Below are 19,964 nucleotides of genomic sequence, written 5' to 3'. Positions count from 1 at the left end.
GCGGGAACCATGGCGACTCTCTGACTCAGCTTCTTTCTCCCAGCATCCTGTTCTGTTTTCTCCGCCTACCTAAGGGTTGGCCTATAAAATGGGCCTAGGCAGTTTCTTTATTAATAAGAAATCATTCCCACATCAGTGGGGGAGGGGGTGGTATCAAAAGGACAGCAACTCAGGTGGGGGTTCGGTGTTGACACTGCAGAGACACACAGAGAAGTCCAGACAGCTACAGAGGGGAGAAACACATTGAAAATAAGATTCACATTGAAGTGTTTGTGGTTTTGATTTCTCACTGGTAGAGGGTGGTGAGCCTTGCAGGGGAGTTATATTGCAGACAGATATCACAGGGTAAAAAACCCTAGCTAATCTGTTTAGCCAGGACTACACACTGTGGGTACGGGCAACCTGACCACTATGCAAACGTCTCAAGGTGGGAAAACAAAACATTAGAATGTTTATGATAGCATTTAAATGCAAGACAGAAAGTTTTAGTTTGATTTTGGAAATAGACCGGTAGTACTGGTGGTGTTCTTTAATTTCCTGTTGCTTGTTCACACGGTCTACAAAACCCTCAAGTAAAACTGAAAGTTCTGCTGTAAGAGACAGTATAGTAAAGCAATCACTTCTTTTGTTCACTGTCGATTTAAAGCTTATTGTTTGACAAAGAAGAAATATGACTTATATAGTGTCAGCCAAACCCTTTCCTATAGTAGGCTAGTGGCAGATAAAACAATAACACACACACACACACACACACACACACACACACACACACACACGCCGGTCATGTGCTAATAAAGCTTACAATGCAAAGAACTCACAAGTGTATCACTAGGGAACTGACCCTCCCTGTATTGCTAAGGCATTTGTCTAGCAGCAAACCGAGGTAAAACAATGATTAAATGAGATCCCACAAGGAGTAAGTAAAATGTGCCAGGAAAACCGATGGAGTCTGCATTTATAACCATTATGACAATAACACACTCTGGAGCTCAAGGGAAACATCACGTAGAGATGTCCTCATGATCAGTAATGGTATGGAGGACCAAGTCCCGAGAAATTGAAACCTAGCTGGCCTTAGATTAGTGTCTGCAAGACAAGAGGCAAGTAAATGATGGTGTCATGTTACAGAAAGCCAAAAGGAGAGATGGGTTCTACAGAAAAATGAGCAATTAGTCAAACATGTTGAGCTTGAATTTACAGTGAGGTCTTAAGGGAAACTGTCTACTTAAAATACACGAAAACACAGTTCTAAAACTCAAAACTAGAGACACATATGCACATGTGATTTTAAGGGTTAATCATGTGACTTCTCTGTATAGAAAAGAAGGAAACTCCAGGGGGAAAATTGGAGACTGGCAAAGAAAAATAAGATAAAAAATGGCAAATGCGGGACCCACAAAAAATGATCAGAATGAGAAAGAAAATGGTGGAGATGGGTCAGTAGGCATGTGTCATGGTGAACACAAAAAAGCAGACGCCCATAAACTAATTATGCAATTGTAATTTCTGCTTGCGGTTATAATAGATGTACAATAGGTAATTTTTCTGTGAATCATCAGTGTCCTCTATAAATTAAATTATTTAATTAGGTAGAAGATATTTTGTGGACCTCTAAGTAGCTTATATTTTAATTCTTATGTATGTATACACGCACATATATACATAATAAAATTGGCTTTTAATTAAAATTAATATACTTTGAAAGAACAGCATTCCTTTAAAATGGCAGAATTGCTTATGCAAATATTACTTAAAACGGGGCATTCTTGAAACTTTTAACTAAAGGAAGAGTATAGAAAGTACGTAGTACTCTGTACTATATGCAGATAATAACCAATCCTCCATATTAGACAAATGACACTAAATCATGAGAAAAATCTAGAATAACTAAGAATATGTAAATTTACTTTCACTCTGGATTTTAACCATGAACTTTTTTTTAACCATGAATTTTGTGGCTGATCACAGATTAGAAATCTATCAAAAAGGAAATCAAAACGAAGCAACAACAAAAACAACAACTTGCCTCTTACAAAATCTTAATACATTATTTTAGGTATAGAGAAAAACTGACTTAAACTCCCATTGTGTATTTAAAAAACTAACATGGAGCTATAGGAAATCTTTTCATTTTTCTATATGATTTAGAGAATTTTGTCTCTATGCTTTATGGAAGTTGACTAAGGCAAAACGCCACTGCTTTGCACTTAAGTGCAAAAAAAAATAAGTAGAGTTCTCTGAAACGAAATTCACGGTTTAAAGGTTTTCACATCCATCCTATCTGTGACTGGCTGAGGCACTAAGAACTGCGCGCACGCAAGGCTACGATGTTAGGAAATACAACTTACCGGTTTTTCTTTGCCAGGCCCCACCAGGTCAGATTTGGCGCTGCCTTCTGCCGGCGGCGGTTTCTCTGCACCGCTTTCCCTCCCTCCTTCCTTGGGCAAAGTCTGAGGTGTGTCCCTTGGCCGATCTTCAGTCCTGGCCTCGGGCTGCCCCTCTCCTCCCACTGCCTTGGCGGTCACCCCTGCTGTGGGCTCTTCAGGAATTTGTGCTTGAGCTTTAAGTATTTCAGGTTTCTCTTCCCCCTCCAAGGCCAGTGGCTTTACTTCTGGGGGTAACTCCTTATCTCCAGGGGTTGGCTTCTTTCCTTCAAGGGGTGGTTTTTCTTCAGCAGGTGCCGACTTTTCGTCAAGTGGCTTCTTTCTCGTTTTATCTTCGGGGAGTGGTTTTTCCTCTTCAGAGGGTGATTTCTTTTCTTTCCAGGCCGAAATTTTGCCTTTCTCCACTTTACTCTCTTCTGGTTTTTGATCTATGGTGACCGTTGCAGGGGTTTTCTCAATTAATGGTGTCTCTTTTTCTGGAATAAGTTTTTCAGTTTCAGTTTTGACTTCTGTTTCCTTCTTTTTTTCTTTTACAGGGGCCCTCGGTGTTTTCTGAGACGGTGGTTCGGCAGGGGCAGGCACAGGAGATGCCTTGGGTCCTGACGATACAGGAGGCATTTTTCCTGTATCTCCAAGTTGTCCTGAAATTGCTCTCTGAGTCTGGCAATTTAAGCAAAGCCATTCTTGAATCTGTAAAATGGACAGCAATGAACAGATTAGGATTACAGAAGACTTTCTATTTTAGCGCATTAGTCAAGATGAAAATTGAAAATGTCTAGTTATTCTGTTGATTGTTGATAGGCACAGGGAAAGTTATTCTGTTCTAAATCAGAAAAATCATCATGGAAAAAATGTAAAGAAGATTATTTAAAATATAAACATGGGCAAAATCTATAACGACTACCAATTTCTATGCTCGCCAGCACTGAGAAAAAGAAAGGGGCAGAAGAATGAACTTAAGGAGGACCCAGAGAAATACTTATTGAAGAGTTTGGCACTGGAAAGAAAGCTGTAAATTTGAAAGAAAAATTTTTAAGCCTAGTATCCTAAAACTTAGCATTTCCATCATAAATTTGCTTAACTACAATTACATTACATAATATGTTTCATTTTTGTTTAAAATAAAAAAGGTTATTTGAATTTAGTTTAGCAAGTCTTTATCTCTTGGTATCAACCAAATAAATTTCCACTGAGTTGCATGGGAGTTTTCCAGAGTCACTCGTGTGTAATTCTCTATCTTCTTTCTAATTAATAAAATGATTCCATTTTTAATACTAGTTACATTATTCACCAGCTAAGCAGGATAGAGTCATAGATCAAATTGTTTGGCATGTTTGTTTTTCTGACTGAAATGCCTCCTTCTGGGACTGCTGCTCAAGGCCCAGGAGACCAGAACACTCTTCAGCAGATCACCTGATCAACTACAGTTTCCTTGAGGGCTATTTTAGCAGAGCACCAAGTGAAGAAAAGAGGACCCATCACTTTGAGAACCAGCCAGCTCACTGTTTTTGCAATCTAAGTCATGAAAACCACTTTCTGAAAAGAGCACAAGGCAAAACAATCACACGGGAGGCAGATGCGAGGTTCGGGGCAGACATTATCCTTGACTTTTGTGTTTTGTATTTTGTCTTCCACTATATGTATCTTCATATAAAAGACAAAGGCTGTACATGCTGCTTCTTTCTAATCATTAGCATATAATGTGTATTTATTATGCAAGGAACAAGGTGGGAGGGTCCTATAAACAAGCCTGCCTGCTGTCTTATGTGTCATTGTCTCCAGATAAATTCGGTTTCAAATTGCCCTTCATCCTGTCTGCTCCAGATAAATTCGGTTTCAAATTGCCCCTCATCCTGTCTGCGCTCTCCAGGTGCTCGGCTTAAATCCCTTGCAGAAAAATCACGGACTGCAGCGGAATACCATCAGAGAAAAGTCTCATTTGTTCCTGCTTTTTATTTTTCTATTCTTTATAGACGTTACAAATGGTGCTTAATATATTTGACTTTTCTGTAATCTGTTAGGGGTTATAGATCCTTAGTTTCTCCTCTAAAGTACAAAGATAAAAAGACAAGCCTTACTTTCAGTAAGCCCTGACTTAAAACAGTAGGATGCATGTGGGCGCCTTTGCTGTTAGTGTGTATGGCCCCTCAATATCAATCCTTTCTTAAGTTCCCGTGAAAGCATCTCCGGTGTGAACTACAGTGTTATGTAACAATCTGGCTCACAAGTCATGGGAAAGAAAGCGACTTGGTCACTTGTCAAACAGGGCCGAATAAAAGAGAAAACCTCCAGAGCACTGGTCTTGATCTGTGCTATGGCTCAGAAGTCATTATTTGATTGAAGCCCATCTGAAGATAGCATCATTATTCATATTTTGAACTTGATGTTTCAAAAAAAAACCCAAAAACAGACAAGAATAGCAGTCTCACAGGGCTGTTTTGATACAAGGAGTCTAAAAATCACAAGCACAGGTGTGTACGAAGCATTTTCATCAGGACATGTCCCCGTGTGGATAAGCTGGGGACTTTGAATCTAACAGGAATACAGGTCTCAAGCATTTTGTCCACTATAAAATTCCGATTTTTTTTTTTGTGGAATTATTCTTACTTAGTTGTCATACATTGGGTATATGGTAAGTACCAGAGAGCACATGTCTGTTTTTAAAGGGAGAAATCTGTTGAGAAACCGAAGAACTTTGGTATACTCAATATTCTCATACCTTCTTGAAATTTAGGTAAGAAGCTCAACTTTAGTGAATCCATTTAAGCTGTTATGGCAAATAAAACACTTCATTTCTCCAGATTATTGCATGTTTGGTAAACTTATGAAGCAGTAGCGGCTATACCACAGTATCCCGGGTGAACACTTGGTAGAACAGCTCTCAGAGATAACACGCAGCTACAAACCCTGAAACCTGCAAAGCCCCCCCCCCCCCCCCCCGTCTGCAAGATGAATCGGTGCAAATGTAGAACAAATGTGGTGGAAGATAATCGGGAACATTTGGTTGGGTTTGTCACACTCCACAAGTTGAATTCTATATCAGACACTCAACAAGGCTGAGATCCTGAGGCTAGCTAAGTCATGAGTTCTAGGGGGAACTCTATTATTATTATTATTATTATTATTATTATTATTATTATTATTATTAAGACAACATACAAGAAACTGTCTCTTAATGGCATATTGCTATGCCTATGGAGAACTTCTATATGCACTTCTCCACCCCCATCAGAGAAGCTTCTTCGTATAGTAACTAACACTGAAAGCCACAAATGGACAATGTGCAGTCCTATATACGGTATCCATATCACACTTCTGAAGCCAGCACTCAGAGATCTGTACAGAAGAAGGTGCGGAAAGATTGTAAGAGCCATAGGGATGGATGGCCTCAAGGAGACAGCATTTTCAAGACATAACAGGGCAGATACATCTAGGAACTTACATAGACTATGAAAACAATCACAAGACCTGCAACTCAAGCCAGAAAAATCCCAGCATAGAAGAGAGGAAGTAAGTATAAATTCCTAACCCTGCCCAAGAAGGTGTTCACGATGGATAAACGTGAGGAGATTACTTCAAAGGGGTGACACTGTGTGTATCAACCACACTGTGGGGCAGGCCCCAGCCTCAGCAGTTGTTTGCTAAGAACAAGGGCAATGGGTTTTTGATCCTACTGCATGTGCTGGCTTTGGGGGGGCCTGGGCGGTTTGGATGCTCAACTTACTAAACCTGGATGGAGGTGGGCGGTCCTTGGACTTCCCACAGGTCAGGGAACCCTGATGGCTCTTCAAGCTGATGAGGGAGAGGGACTTAATCGGGGGAGGGGGAGGGAAATGGGAGGCGGTGGCGGGGAGGAGGCAGAAATCCTCAATAAATAAATAAATTAAAAAAAAAACAAAAAAAACAAATTTGACTCTTGGTTTGTTCGTTTCTCTTAAGAGAGAGACTAAGAAAAGCCCCTGAGGTCAGGAATGTGTCAGCGGCATTCTTGAATGGAGCCCTAGAGAGGCCACTGCTAAAGCTGTGAACCTAAGCATGGATTGCCCAGGAGACCCCAAGATGCTGGCAATGCCAGAGTCATAGAATTGCCGCCGAGGAAAGCTGCCAGCGGGGAATGGAACCAGGCAAAGAGAAAGAAGTATCTTGTCAACAAAGCTGAAAGGAGTTGGACATCAGAAGAGCATTTTGACATCAGACATGGAAATTCAGGGTTTGGAGTTTGCCCAGCTGCTTTTTGGTCTTATTTTGATTCAGTATTTCCTCACTATGCTCCCTTCCATAAATTTTGAAGTGGTAATGTATATTTTGTGTCATTATATGTTGGAAATCTGTGATTTTCTTTTTGCTTTTGCTTTTATAGAGGAATTTACAGTTAAGAGACTGCTATAAGTCTCAGAAGAGATTTGGACTTTGCAACAAGTTTGAGACTGTTATATATTATGAGGACTTCTGAAGTGGAACTAAATGCAGTTTTGAACCATGATATGGCTACAAGTCTTTGGGGGCGGTCAGTGAGTGGTAGGTGGCAGTTTGAAGGGAAATGTCCCAAAAGGGACTGGCACTATTAGGAGGTCTGACCTTCTTGGAGGAACTGTGGGGGCAGGTTTTGAGGTCTCCTACATTCAAGATACCTCCAAGTGTTTTAGATCACTTCCTGTTGTCTGTAAGATGCTGTATTCTTGGCTACTTCTTCAGTACCATGTCTGCCTGCGCTCTCCCATGTCCCACCCTGATGATGCAATGGAACTTATAAACCACCCCAATTACATGTTTTTTTTTAATTAGAGTTGCAGTGGTCGTGGTGTCTCTTCACAACAATAAAAACCTTAACCAAGACATTTTTTTTATACATTTTGCAGATTTTAATGTTTTATTTTGAGGATACTCTTGTTAGTATCCTTTAATGGAACAACCTACAAGAAAAGATTTTCATCTATGCTATGATTAAAGATAACGAAACCAGAAACCTTCATATTATAAAAATAATCACATTCTTATTTACTTCTTTATTATCACTTATTAGAATATAAAAATGTATCTCCAGATAGGGAAAATTCTAATAAGGAAGAAGCATGTAAAAATAACTATGATGATCACAGTATATTCAAGCACATTCAATTGTCAGCTAGAATATGTTAGTAAAATGTATTTACTTTAACATCAAGTTATCAAAGCTTGTTCAAAACAGAACAATAATACGAAAATCCATTAATCTTAAGAGGGGACTAGGAAATGAAAGCAATAAAAAAAGAAACAGAAAAGGGATTCTGCAGAGCTGCTCAGCATTTCCCATCAATAAGTAATTTGTTTTATGTAAGATTTCAGCTGTAACTATAGCAACAATAACATCAAGTTAAATCTCAGAATTCAGGGCTGCCTGTTTGCTGTTCTAAGTGTCTTCTTTAAAGGCTGAATATGAGACCTAAAGCAGGCTGAAGATTTACCTATAAATTGAAATGATGCTCAAAACTACATTCACAAGCATTCATATTTGTATCTGAGAAATGACGTAAATAAAATTTAGTATTGATTTTCATTAAAAAAGCCAATTGAACTTGTTTGGAAACTAACATTCTTTCCTTCAAGAGAATCACTGAACCAGAGATGATGATAGCCTTATCTCAACTGAGAGAGTAGTGACTAAAACATCATCCTGAGCCTTATGCAACTTTCAGTAAGAATAAAAGAGTTAAGCAATACTAAGCGATAAGTTAACATTTTTGATGGCTTGTAGATGTTCATAACATATCAAATATTATTTAGGAAAAAATAATTATAATTATAGTAATCTATTTCTAAATCACACCTTTTGAATATTTTCACATATTTAAGTATTGTGTGTCGGTGTGTGTGTGTGTGTGTGTGTGGGTGCATCATGTGCACATGTGAGTGCAGTTGCCCAAGGAGGCCAGAAGAGGTCAAGAGGTCATTGAATCCTCAGAGTTGGAGTTACTGCCAGATGTGAGCTGCTTGATATGGGCGCTGGATCCTGAACTCAGGTTCTCAAGAAGAGCAGCAAGTGTTCATAAGCACTGAGCCATCTCTTCAGCTCTAAAAATAACCTTTCTTTTATTAATTGATCCAAAAGTCTGGGAACAATGTTTTCTGAGACTGGTAATCTCTATCAGTACTTCATACTATCTTGGCTACATAATATTTTATGTATCCTAGGACCCTGTATTCTTAAATGTAATTTGACTTCCTAAAATTGTTACTTTTACTATGAATGTAGTGTTTTTGTTAATTGTAAAAGAGAAAAAATACAATTGAAAGATTATATGATATACATTTTATAGATCATACAATCAGTTGTCCAGACCATAAAATTAAGATGCTAGCAATATTTGATCATGTGATTACCATTTACAAGAATGCAAATTGAACTAGGCATGCTATTGCAAGTCTGTCGACTCAGCACTCAAGAGCTGATAGCAAGAGGACCAGAATTCAAGCACTGTTTATGCTAAATAATGAATTAAAAATCAGCATGGGACACACAAAACACCATTTTAAAATGAGATTTTTATTCTTACTCTACCTCTCTTAAAAATGAATGTGAAATATGTTTAAAGTCCACTTATTTACTAAATTTTTAAAATTAGAATATACAGTTTCCATCATATTTCTGGACTTTTTATGACAGCTAAAAAGGAATAACTCATAAACAAAATTGAAAAATGTGTTCTTTCTCATTTGTTCATATATAGAAAGTAAATTATATAAAAATGCAATGCAAAATAGACATGCATATGTAAGACTGCATAATGAGAAACAGATGCTTTGCTAAGTTACAGTAACATGGCTAAATAAATGGAAAGGATAGGGATCAATAATAAAACCCAGTAGACTAAGGGGAACTGAAGTTCTAAGGTCCTAGGTCCAAGCAGATCAGAGGTCATGCCTATGTCCCCACCACTCTCATGTGTGTGCACATCTGCAGTGCTACATTGCTATGCATTCAAGCAAGGTTGCTCTGCTTCTTTCTTTAGAAGTATAAAATGCACATTTCCACACATACAAAATTTGTGAACAGTAGTTCCATAAAGAGCCAGATGCTAACTAAATTATATATATATATACTAATTTTATAATACTTACATCATATTATATATATTATAATCAGAGATTTAAACATATTGAGAATATAATTTCATACATTTTGTTGATAACTTTAGTGTTAAGATTTCTTGACTTAAGTCAGATTCCTTTTCTGTTTTATTTCCTATCATAATGTAGATGCATTTTCCAAAACTATAAAACAATTTCAGAGAAAACTGCACAGGAGCAGGACCAAGCCAGCAATCTAGGCCAGAGCAGACCTGAGACATTGAACTCCACGGGAGCGGAGCAAACCCCGGTAGCACTGAGCAACCTCCAGAAACATGGAGCGAACAATGGAGTAACTGGAACTGTGGCACTGACTGCACCACGAGGAGTAGCCCTCTGAGCCTTGGATCCACTGGTCTCTGGAAAATTGATCACCAGAGTCACAGACAGCCCCAACTACAACAATGAGAAGAAAAGATGGGTAGATAAGGTAAGAACAAATGCAACACCACAAAGAGCAACATGACAGTCAAAGCAAACATTAAAACTAACAAAAGCTTAAAACAAAATATCCAAGAAATTTGGGATACCATGAAAAGACAAAACCTAAGAATAATGAGTATTCAAGAAGGAGAAGTTCAACTCAAAAGCACAGAAAATACATTTAACAAAATCATATAAGAAACATTTCCCAACCTAAAGACAAATATGTCTATGAAGATACAAGAAACTTACAGAATACCAAATAGACTGGATCAAAAAAGTCCTCTTACCACATAATAATCTAAACACTAAACATTCAGAATAAAGAAAGTATATTAAGAGCTGCAAAGGAAAAAGGCTAAGTAACATATAAAGACAGACCTATTAGAATTACACCTGACTTCTCAGTGGAGCAAATGAAAGCCAGAAGGTCCCGGCCAAGCATTATGCAGACATTAAGAGACCACAGCTGCCAGCCCAGACTACTATACCCAGTAAAACTTTCAATCACCATGGAATCACAAAACAAGATATTCCATGACAGAACCAGATTTCACCAATATGTAGCCACAAACCTAGCAGTACACAAAGTACTAGAAGGAAAACTCCAAATCAGGGAAGCTGGCTACATCAACAAATACACACACAGTAGATGATCTCACATCAGCAAATCCCAAAGAATGAAAAAATACATAAATTAACATTACCAACAAAGAAAACTAAATTAACAGGACACGGCAATCACTGGTCATTAATATCCCTTAATATAAATGGACTCAACTCACCAATAAGAAGACATAGGCTAACAGATTGGATATGAAAACAGAATCCATCCTACTTCTGCATACAAGAAACACACCTCAACCTCAAAGACAGACATCATCTCAGAGTAAAGGGTTGGGAAAATTTTTTCAATCAAATTGACATACGAAACAAGCAGGTGTAGCTATCTTAATACCTAAAAAAATAGATTTAAAACTAAATTAAATCAATCAAGAAAGGCAAAGAAGGATATTTCATATTAGTCACAGGAAAAATCCATCAAGAGGAAATCTCAATACTGAACATCTATGTCCCAAATACAAGGGCACCCTCATATGTAAAAGAAATACTTCTAAAGCTTAAATCATACTTTAAACTCTACACACTAATAGTGTGTGACTTCAACACTCCCCTCTCACCACTGGACAAGTCAGTCAGACAAAAAATGAACAGAGAAATAAGGGAACTAACAGATGATATGACTCAAATGGACTTAATAGACATCTATAGAATATTCCATCCAAACATAAAAGAACATACCTTTTTCTCAGTACCTCGTGAAACCTTCTAAAAAGCTGACCACACACTTGGTAACAAAACAAACTTCAACAGATACAAAAATTTGGAATAACCCCATGTATCTTATCAGATCACCATGGCTTAAAACTAGAATTCAACAGCAACACTAATTAATTCCAGAAAGCCCACTAATACATGGAAATTAAACAATGCTGACCTGAATCATCAATGGGTCAAGGAAGAAATAAAGGGAGAAATTAAAGACTTCCTAAAATTCAATGAAAATGACCACACAATATACCAAGTTTATGGGACACAATGAAAGCAGTGTTAATAGGAAATTTCATAGCACTAAATGCCTATATAAAGAAGATGGAAAAATCCCACACTAGTGAGTTAACAGAACATTTGAAAACACTAAAACAAAAAGAAACAAACTCACTCAGGAGGGATAGATAGCAGGAAATCAAATTGAGAGATGAAATCAACAAAAAAGAAACAAAGAAAACAATACAAAAAATCAATGACACAAAGAGTTGGTTCTTCGAGAAAATCAACAAAAATAGAAAAACCTTTATCCCAATTAACCAAAAGGCAGAGAGAGAATATCTAAATTAACAAAATCAGATATGAAAAGGGGGACATAACAACAGACACGAAGGAAATACAGAGGATCATCAAGTCATATTTGAAAACCTGTACTCCACAAAATTAGAAAACTTGAAATGGACAACTTTCTGGATAAATATCACCAAAAATAAATCAAGACCAGATAAGAAAATTAAACAGACCTATAACTGCTAAAGAAATAGAAACAGTCATCAAAAGTCTCTAACCAAAAAAAAAAAAAAAAGCCCAGGACCAGATGGTTTTAGCTCAGAATTCTACGAGACTTTCAAAGAAGAGCTAATACCAATACTCCTCAAATTATTTCACACAATAGAAACAGAAGGAACATTGCCAAACTCTTTTTATGAGGCTACAATTACCCTGATACCCACACCACATAAAGACTCAACCAAGAAAGAGAATTACAGACAAATCTCACCCATGAACACCGATGCAAACGTACTAAATAAAATACTGGCAAATTGAATCCAAGAACACATCAGAACCATCATCCACCATGACAAAGTTGGCTTCATCCCACAGATGCAGGGATGGTTCAACATATGAAAATTTGTCAATGTAATCCACCATATAAACAAGCTGAAAAAGAACAACCACATGATAATCTCATTAGATTCTGAAAAAGGTTTCAACAAAATACAACATCCCTTCACGATAAAGGTCTTAGAGAGAGAAGGGATACGAGGAACATACCTAAACATAATAAAGGCAATATACAGCAAGCCAACAGCCAACTTCAAACTAAATGAAGAGAAACCCCCAGCGATCCCACTGAAATCAAGATCAAGACAAGGTTGCTCACTCTCTCCATATCTATGCAATATAGTACTTGATGTTCTAGCTAGATCAGTAAGACAAAAAAAGGAGATAAAAGGGACACAAATTGGAAAAGAAGAAATCAAACTCTCACTGTTTGCTGATCATATGATAGTTTACATAAGCGACCCCCCAAAGAAATCTACCAAGGAACTTCTATAACTCATAAACACTTTCAGTAATGTAGAAGGATACAAGATTAAACTCAAAACACCAGTAGCCCTCCTATACACAGATGATAAATGGGCCGAGAAAGAAATAAGAAACATCACCCTTCACAATAGCCACAAATAGCATAAAATATCTCAGAGTAACTCTAACCAAACAAGTGAAAGATTTGTATGACAAAAACTTTAAATCTTTGAAGAAAGAAATTGAAGAAGACACCAGAAAGTGGAAAGATCTCCCACAATCTTGGGTAGGTAGAATTGACATAGTAAAAATATCAATCTTACCAAAAGCAATCTACAGATTCAATGCAATGTACATCAATATCCCAGCAAAATTCTTCACAGACCTCAAAAAACAGTACTCAACTTCATATGGACAAGCAAGAAAAACCCACAAAACCAAAAACCAAAACCAAAACCAAAACCCCCCAAAAAACAAAAAGAAAAAAAAACAAACAGAATAGCCAAAACAATCCTGTACAATAAAAGAACTTCTGGAGGCATTACAATCCCTGACTTCAAACTCTACTACAGAGCCAAAGTACCGAAAACAGCCTGGCATGGGCATAAAAACAGACAGGAGGACCAATGGAACCAAATCAAAGAACTGGATATCAATCCACACACTTTCAAGCATCTGATTTTTGACAAAGAAGCAAAAAATATCAAATTAAAAAAGAAAGCATTTTTAATGAATGGTGCTGACATAACTGGATATCAACATGTAGAAGAATGAAAATAGATTCATATCTATTACCATGTACAAAACTCAAATCCAAATGGATCAAAGACCTCAAAATATAGCCAGCCACACTGAAACTCATAGAAGAGAAAGTGGGAAGTACATTGAATGCATTGGCACAGTAGACCACTTCCTAAATATAACCCCAGTAGCTCAGACACTGAGAGAAACAATTAATAAACGGGACCTCCTGAAACTGAAAAGCTTTTGTAAAGCAAAGGACCATGGTCTACAAGGCAAAATGACAGCCTACAGATTGGGAAAATAGCTTCACTAACCCCACATCAGACAGAGGCCTGATCTTCAAAATATACAAAGAACTCAAGAAACTGGCCATCAAAAGATCAAATAATCCAATAAAAAATGGAGTACAGACCTAAATAGAGAACTCTCAACAGAGAGAATCTAAAATGGCTGAAAGACACTTAAGAAAATGCCCAACAGAGAAATGCAAATCAAAACTTCTCTGAGATTCCATCTTACACCCATAAGAATGGCCAAGATCAAAAACACTGATGACAACTTATGCCAGAGAGGTTGTGGGGAAAAGGGAACACTCCTGCATTGCTGGTGGGAATGCAAGCTGGTACAGCTACTTTGGATATCAGTGTGTTGATTTCTCAGAAAATTAGGAAACAACCTTCCTCACGACCCAGCAATACCACTTTTGGGTATATATCCAAAGGATGCTCAATTGTTCCACAAGGACATGTGCTCAACAATGTTCATAGCAGCATTGTTTGTCATAGCCAGAACCTGAAAACCACCTAAATCCCCCTCGACCGAAGAATGGATAAGGAAAATGTGGTGCATTTACACAATGGAGTACTACACAGAAGAAAAAAATAATGACCTCTTGAATTTTGCAGGCAAATGGATGGAGCTAGTAAATGTCATTTTGGATAAAGTAAACCAGACCCAGAAAGACAATTGTCATATGTACTCACTCATAAGTGGTTTTGAAACATAAAGCAAAAATAAAAACTGCCTACCAAATCACAATCCCAGAGAACCTAGACAGCAGTGAGGACCCTAAGAGAGTCATACATTAATCTAATCTACATGGGAAGTAGAAAAGACAAGATCTCCTGAGTAAACTGGGAGCATGGGGATCATGGGAGAGGGTTAGAAGGGAGGGGAAAGGCAGGGAGGGGAGCAGAGAAAAATGTAGAGCGCAGTAAAATCAATAAAAAATAAATTAATTAAAAAACAATTTCAGAGTGGTATTTTAAAGATATATTACATAATTTCAACCAAATTTAATTAAAATATCTGTAAACTATTATACTTAAACAGCTGTGATGGGACTCACTGAAGGAAATCATGTGTTTAGGGTTTTTTGACACCATCACCACTACCACCACATACACACCCATTCTCACATACAGTGACACACACACACACACACACACACACACACACACACACACACACACACAGTAGTTATTTTTCATCCTGTGACAAGTCACTTGTCAAGAAGGACTCTTAATGCCTTGCATCGCCTGAACACAGGCAAAGTGCTTTGTCTTAAGACAGCTTGATATGCCAGGCTTTGCTGATGCCAGTTTGAGGCCTGCCCCTTTCTGAGAGAATAAGGAAATGAGGTGAATTGAGGGGGAGGGGGAAGGGAGGTAGGAGGAGGGAGTGGAGGGAGAGGAGGATGGAGGAGCTGTAGTTGAGATGCAAAGTAAATAAAAAAATATCATTTTAAAAAAGGAACACTTAGGAGAGTAAGAATTTATCTTTGCTTAGAGCTTGAGGGTGCAGACATCAGAGTGCTGAAGCCATGGCCATAGGAGCTTGAGAAGACAGTACTCACACTGGGTTCACAGTCTTGAGGCAGAGAGTGGAGGATGCTTGTACTTAGCTAGCTCTCTCCTTTTCATCCAGTCTGATACTAATCCATGGAATGGATCTGCCATGTACAGGGGTAGTCTACCCACAATAACTACCTCATCTCTAAAATGCTTTACAGACGTGCCTAGAGATGTCAGATCCTACCAGTGTGACAACTGACATAAACTCTTAAATACAGTATTAGTCTGCAAGGGTTGCTACGACAAATTCCATAACCTGGTAAGCTAGTGTACCCTAAGGGTTTCATTCAGTCCTGGAGTCTGGGAAGTCAGAACTCCAGAGGATGGTACCTCCTATTCCTTCTGTACTCAAGCTCTGGTGGACTGCAGATGGTGAGTCTAACAAGGTCCTCAAGCCTATTTCACGAGACGACCAATCTCATTCATGAGGACTCTGCCCTAGTGGACTAATGATACTTTATGTAGTGTGTGTATCAATGTGTGTGCACACGCGTGTATGCATGTACATGTTTGTGCATGAGGGTAGAGGTCAGATATCAGGTATTGTCTTCAATTGTCCTTTTGCTGAATTGGGCTTGCCAACTTGGACAATGTAGCTAGGCAAACTGCCTCAGGGACCCCATCACAGCCCTACTCAGAGGGTGGCATTAGAAGAGGGTTACCATACCCCACCACACACCAACTTTGCTGGAACAGTATAGTGATCATTATCTGCCCCTCCCCATCCTGCATTGTTCAATAAACACCACAGAGTTTTTTCCTTTCTTTTCTTTCCTTGTTTTCCTCTCCCTCCTCCCTTCATATCCCCTGTTTTGTGCACTCCTCCCCCACTCAATCTACTCCTCCTCTGCCTCTGCCCAGAAAGGAGCAGGTCCTCCACGGTTATCAACAAAGCACAGCACATCACATTGCTGCAAGACCAAGCACTGGCATCCACACACATGCACACCAGCCCCTTGCATCCAGGTTGGGCAAGGCAACATAGCATTAGGAAAGGTTCCCAAGAGCAAGCCAAAGCAACAAAGGCAGTACCTGTCCCCCATTGCCAGGAGTGCCACAAATAGACCAAGCCACACAGCTCTAATACATATGCAAAGGGTCCAGGTCAGTCCCCTGCTGAATCCCTGGTTTCTGGTTCCGACTTTGTGAGTTCCCATGCGCCAGGCTAGCTGTTTCTGTGGGTTTTCTTGAGATATTTTGGACCATTCTAGTTCTTGCAATCCTTCCTCTCTCTCTTAAGCAGAAGACACTGAATGAATTGGGAAGAAGAGAAGGTACAGACAGACAGGGCAGTCAAGCCAGAAATACTTGGGATGTATGTCATTGGCTTGTTCTAGTGACACAACTACCAGGAATGATTTGGTCAGAAAGACTTGTTCCCTGAATTCCCAGGGAGATGGGTGGCAAACATGTTATATAGAGGGAGTCAGTTGAAGTCTCCCTACCTTAAATGATCGGCTAAGTCAAAGGGAGATTTAAGTCATAAAGTGGCATGATTATATGTAATTTTGAAAGAATCTGCTAAAAACTGTATGCTAAAAAAACATCACTGCTCTCTGAGCCTGTAAGTATGTACGTTGGGCTAGGATCAAAAACAGAAAGAAAGCAGAGCTCCTATTTTTAAGACGAATCTGGTTTCACGTGTGTATAACTTCCTCCTTTGGCTGCTTCCATTGAAGAGGATGAGTGTCCCCCGAAGGGACAGCGGTGCTTGACACAGTTGCAAGCTTGTGTAGATGACTAGAGAAGCAGCGGCAGAAACTGAATGGTGGAATTAACATTGCGAAAACAACAACAAAAAAGCCTGTCCCGATTCACAAGGAATATGGTGATTTAAAATAGAGAAGGAACAGATTCAAGAGAGAGAAGGTGGAATATGTTGGATTAAAGGATCCTGCGGATATTCTTTATCTCATTAAATTCTCACCCCATCTTGGAGTTGCTATAATTACGTTCATTATACAAATGCAGAAGCTGACACAGGGAAAATAGAAACTATATCCTGTTAAGTATCCAGTGGGAGAAACAGACAGGGTGCAGAGACATGGACATATCTCTAGAGTCAGATTTTAAAGGAAACGGAGATATTTAAATCAGGATTAGTCATGAAATTCCTACAATTCTTTCATACAAATGAAGAGAGCAAAGAGCAGGCTCTTAATACTCTCCTCTGGTCAGAAGAAACCAGCCAGACACACTGTGCAGAATCATTAATAAAAGTGGGAGGAAGTGCCAGTTTTTCTATGCTTGAGAAGGAAAAATGAAAATTTCACAGATACGAACTGGCAATATTGCTTGCAATGAGGCTAAGTAAGATATAAAAAAGAGGCAGATTTCTTATTTTTTCTTCTTCTCTTTCCCTTTCTTTTGACAAGGTCTCATTATGTATCCTAGCTGATTTGAAATCCATGATGAAGATCAGGCTGATCTCAGTCTCAGAGATTCACCTGCCTCTACCTCCAGAGTGCTCTCTGGGATTACAGGCGTGTGCTACCACACGTAGCCCTGATGCAATTTTTTAGAAACATGAGCTGAGTGCTCTGCTAATAATTTCCTTCTTAACATTTAACTTCTTCCCTTCTCCTGTAATAATTATTTTTATTTTTCTCAAGTAGACAGTAAAACTGATTATTGCTTTAGTCTTGATTAAATTTGTAGATTGAGTTATGATGCATGTTACATTGCTCCATCCTTATTTTGATAACTGGAAGTTACTCAAACACTGTTCAAAAGGAACCTCAGAATTCTAGTTTCGTGATTTAATCTCTCTCTCTTCTCTCTCTCCTTCCCTCCCTTGCCCCCCCACCACACCGTGTATGTGTGTGTGTGTGTGTGTGTGTGTGTGTGTGTGTGTGTGAAAATTTGCATGCATGTGGATGGATGCTAAGAACAAACCCCAAATACCATTAGAATCATTCTATGACACTGCTTCTGTTGGTTTTGGAGCCAGGGTCTCTCACAGGATTGAGACTCTCCAGCTGGATGTGGCTAGCTGGCCAGGGAACTCTTAAATTCACTCATCTCTTCCTCCCCAGAGCTGGGATCACAGCCATGTGCCACCAAACTGGGCTTTTTAATGTAGGTTCTAGAGATAAAATGTTGGTGCTATTGCTTGCATCTCAGGTACTTTACCAACTGAACCATCTCCCCAGCCTCAGAGGCTGCAAACTTTTGTAGATGACGAGGACAGCAGCAGAAGAATCCAGTGAACACTGGATCTGGAATAGAAATCTATTCATGAGTATCATCTTTCCCTATAAAGTATTAAAGGATTAGAAATTATATTTCCTACAATGATGTTCAAAAATCTGTACATGCTTGCTTTTCTAGCTTTTAAAATGGCAAAACAAAGTTAAGTAATAAAGAGGAAATAAACATGTTTTCTATATTTCTATGCTTTGTACATATCAAGGAATACCTAGAAACTACTGAGAAACTATTTATTTACCTTGGAAAAGCTGCTGAGATACCGTGCTGAATAGCTCATTCAATCAATTCAGCATCGCAATACATTTTCAGAGACACTGCATGGGACTATGCTAACACAGGCATTAAAATCATAGTTGTTTAGCAAAGGTCCCCGTAGTCTAGTAGAAAATATGAAAACAATGCTTATAATAACAGCGGAAGACTCTGAGAAAGGACAATAGAGTTGTTAACTCATGTGAAGAAGGGTTGACATCGCAGAAAAACGGAACAACTGAGGTGGCACCGTGAGACAGAAGTGTAAAAACTAGGGAGAGAGGTAAGTTGGCAAAGGAATGTGTCCTAACTAGGATGAAGGTGTTCGTGAAAGAGGAGCAGTGACTGCAGCAGCATTCTCAATACTGGGATTTTGCTCTCAGTCAATGCTTCTGCATGGAAGGAGACCCACACCCTGTGCTTACCTCAGTTTGAATGGAGCAAGCTTCTATTTTAAAAGCCAATATGCTAAAACAATTAGGGGAAAACATACAGAAAATAATTCAGGACACAGGGATGGGTAAAACCTTTCTGAATAACCACGATAGCCCAGGAAATAGGCTCAAGATTTAATGGGACTATGTAGATTCAAGACTTCTGCATAGGAAACCAAACTGTTAGTAGAACAGAGAGAAAGCCTAGAGATAGTGAGAGAAACCTTTTCCAACTATACTTCAGATATTGGTTATTCTCTAAAATAGGTATAGCATTACAAAAATTAAACAGAAACACACAAAAATATGTCCACCAAAGAATGGACTGATTAAACTGAACAGATAGTTCTCAAAAGGAAAAAAAGAACCCACAAATGTCAATATGTATTTTAATGAGGGTTCAGAATATTAGCAACCTGAGAAATGCTAATCAAAATCAGTATTTTAATAAGGGTTCCAATATTGAGCAGCCTGAGAAATGCTCGTCAAACTAGTTCAAAGGTCCATCTCACCTGCCAGCGTGGCTGCCCTTGAGATGAAGGCAGGACAATGAAGGCTGGTGAACAGGAGGAAGGAGGAGTCCTTATCCAGTGCTGGTGGGGATGTAAACTGATATGGCCACCTAAAAACTGCTGGGGAAGTTCTCACACAACTAGAATTAGATATTTCCTGTGACTCAGCTTTCCCACTCCTGAATA

General features: G+C 38.7%; 1 protein-coding gene across 4 annotated transcripts in view; it reads right to left on the bottom strand.

The window, feature by feature from the left end:
• Pclo (piccolo presynaptic cytomatrix protein) overlaps nucleotides 1-19,964 on the bottom strand; it is a 293,606-nt gene that overhangs the window by 156,493 nt on the left and 117,149 nt on the right. For all 4 annotated transcript variants that reach the window (XM_013350428.2, XM_013350429.2, XM_013350430.2 and 1 more), the window contains one exon: nucleotides 2,349-3,074. In XM_013350428.2, the coding sequence (XP_013205882.1) occupies nucleotides 2,349-3,074 (726 nt within the window). The remainder of the gene's footprint in view (nucleotides 1-2,348; nucleotides 3,075-19,964) is intronic.

The sequence above is a fragment of the Microtus ochrogaster genome, chromosome 26 (genome assembly GCF_000317375.1).
Source record: "Microtus ochrogaster isolate Prairie Vole_2 chromosome 26, MicOch1.0, whole genome shotgun sequence".
Lineage (NCBI taxonomy): Eukaryota > Metazoa > Chordata > Mammalia > Rodentia > Cricetidae > Microtus > Microtus ochrogaster.
The sequence above is the reverse complement of the archived record's forward strand: the minus strand, read 5'-3'. Positions and strand labels throughout refer to the sequence as shown.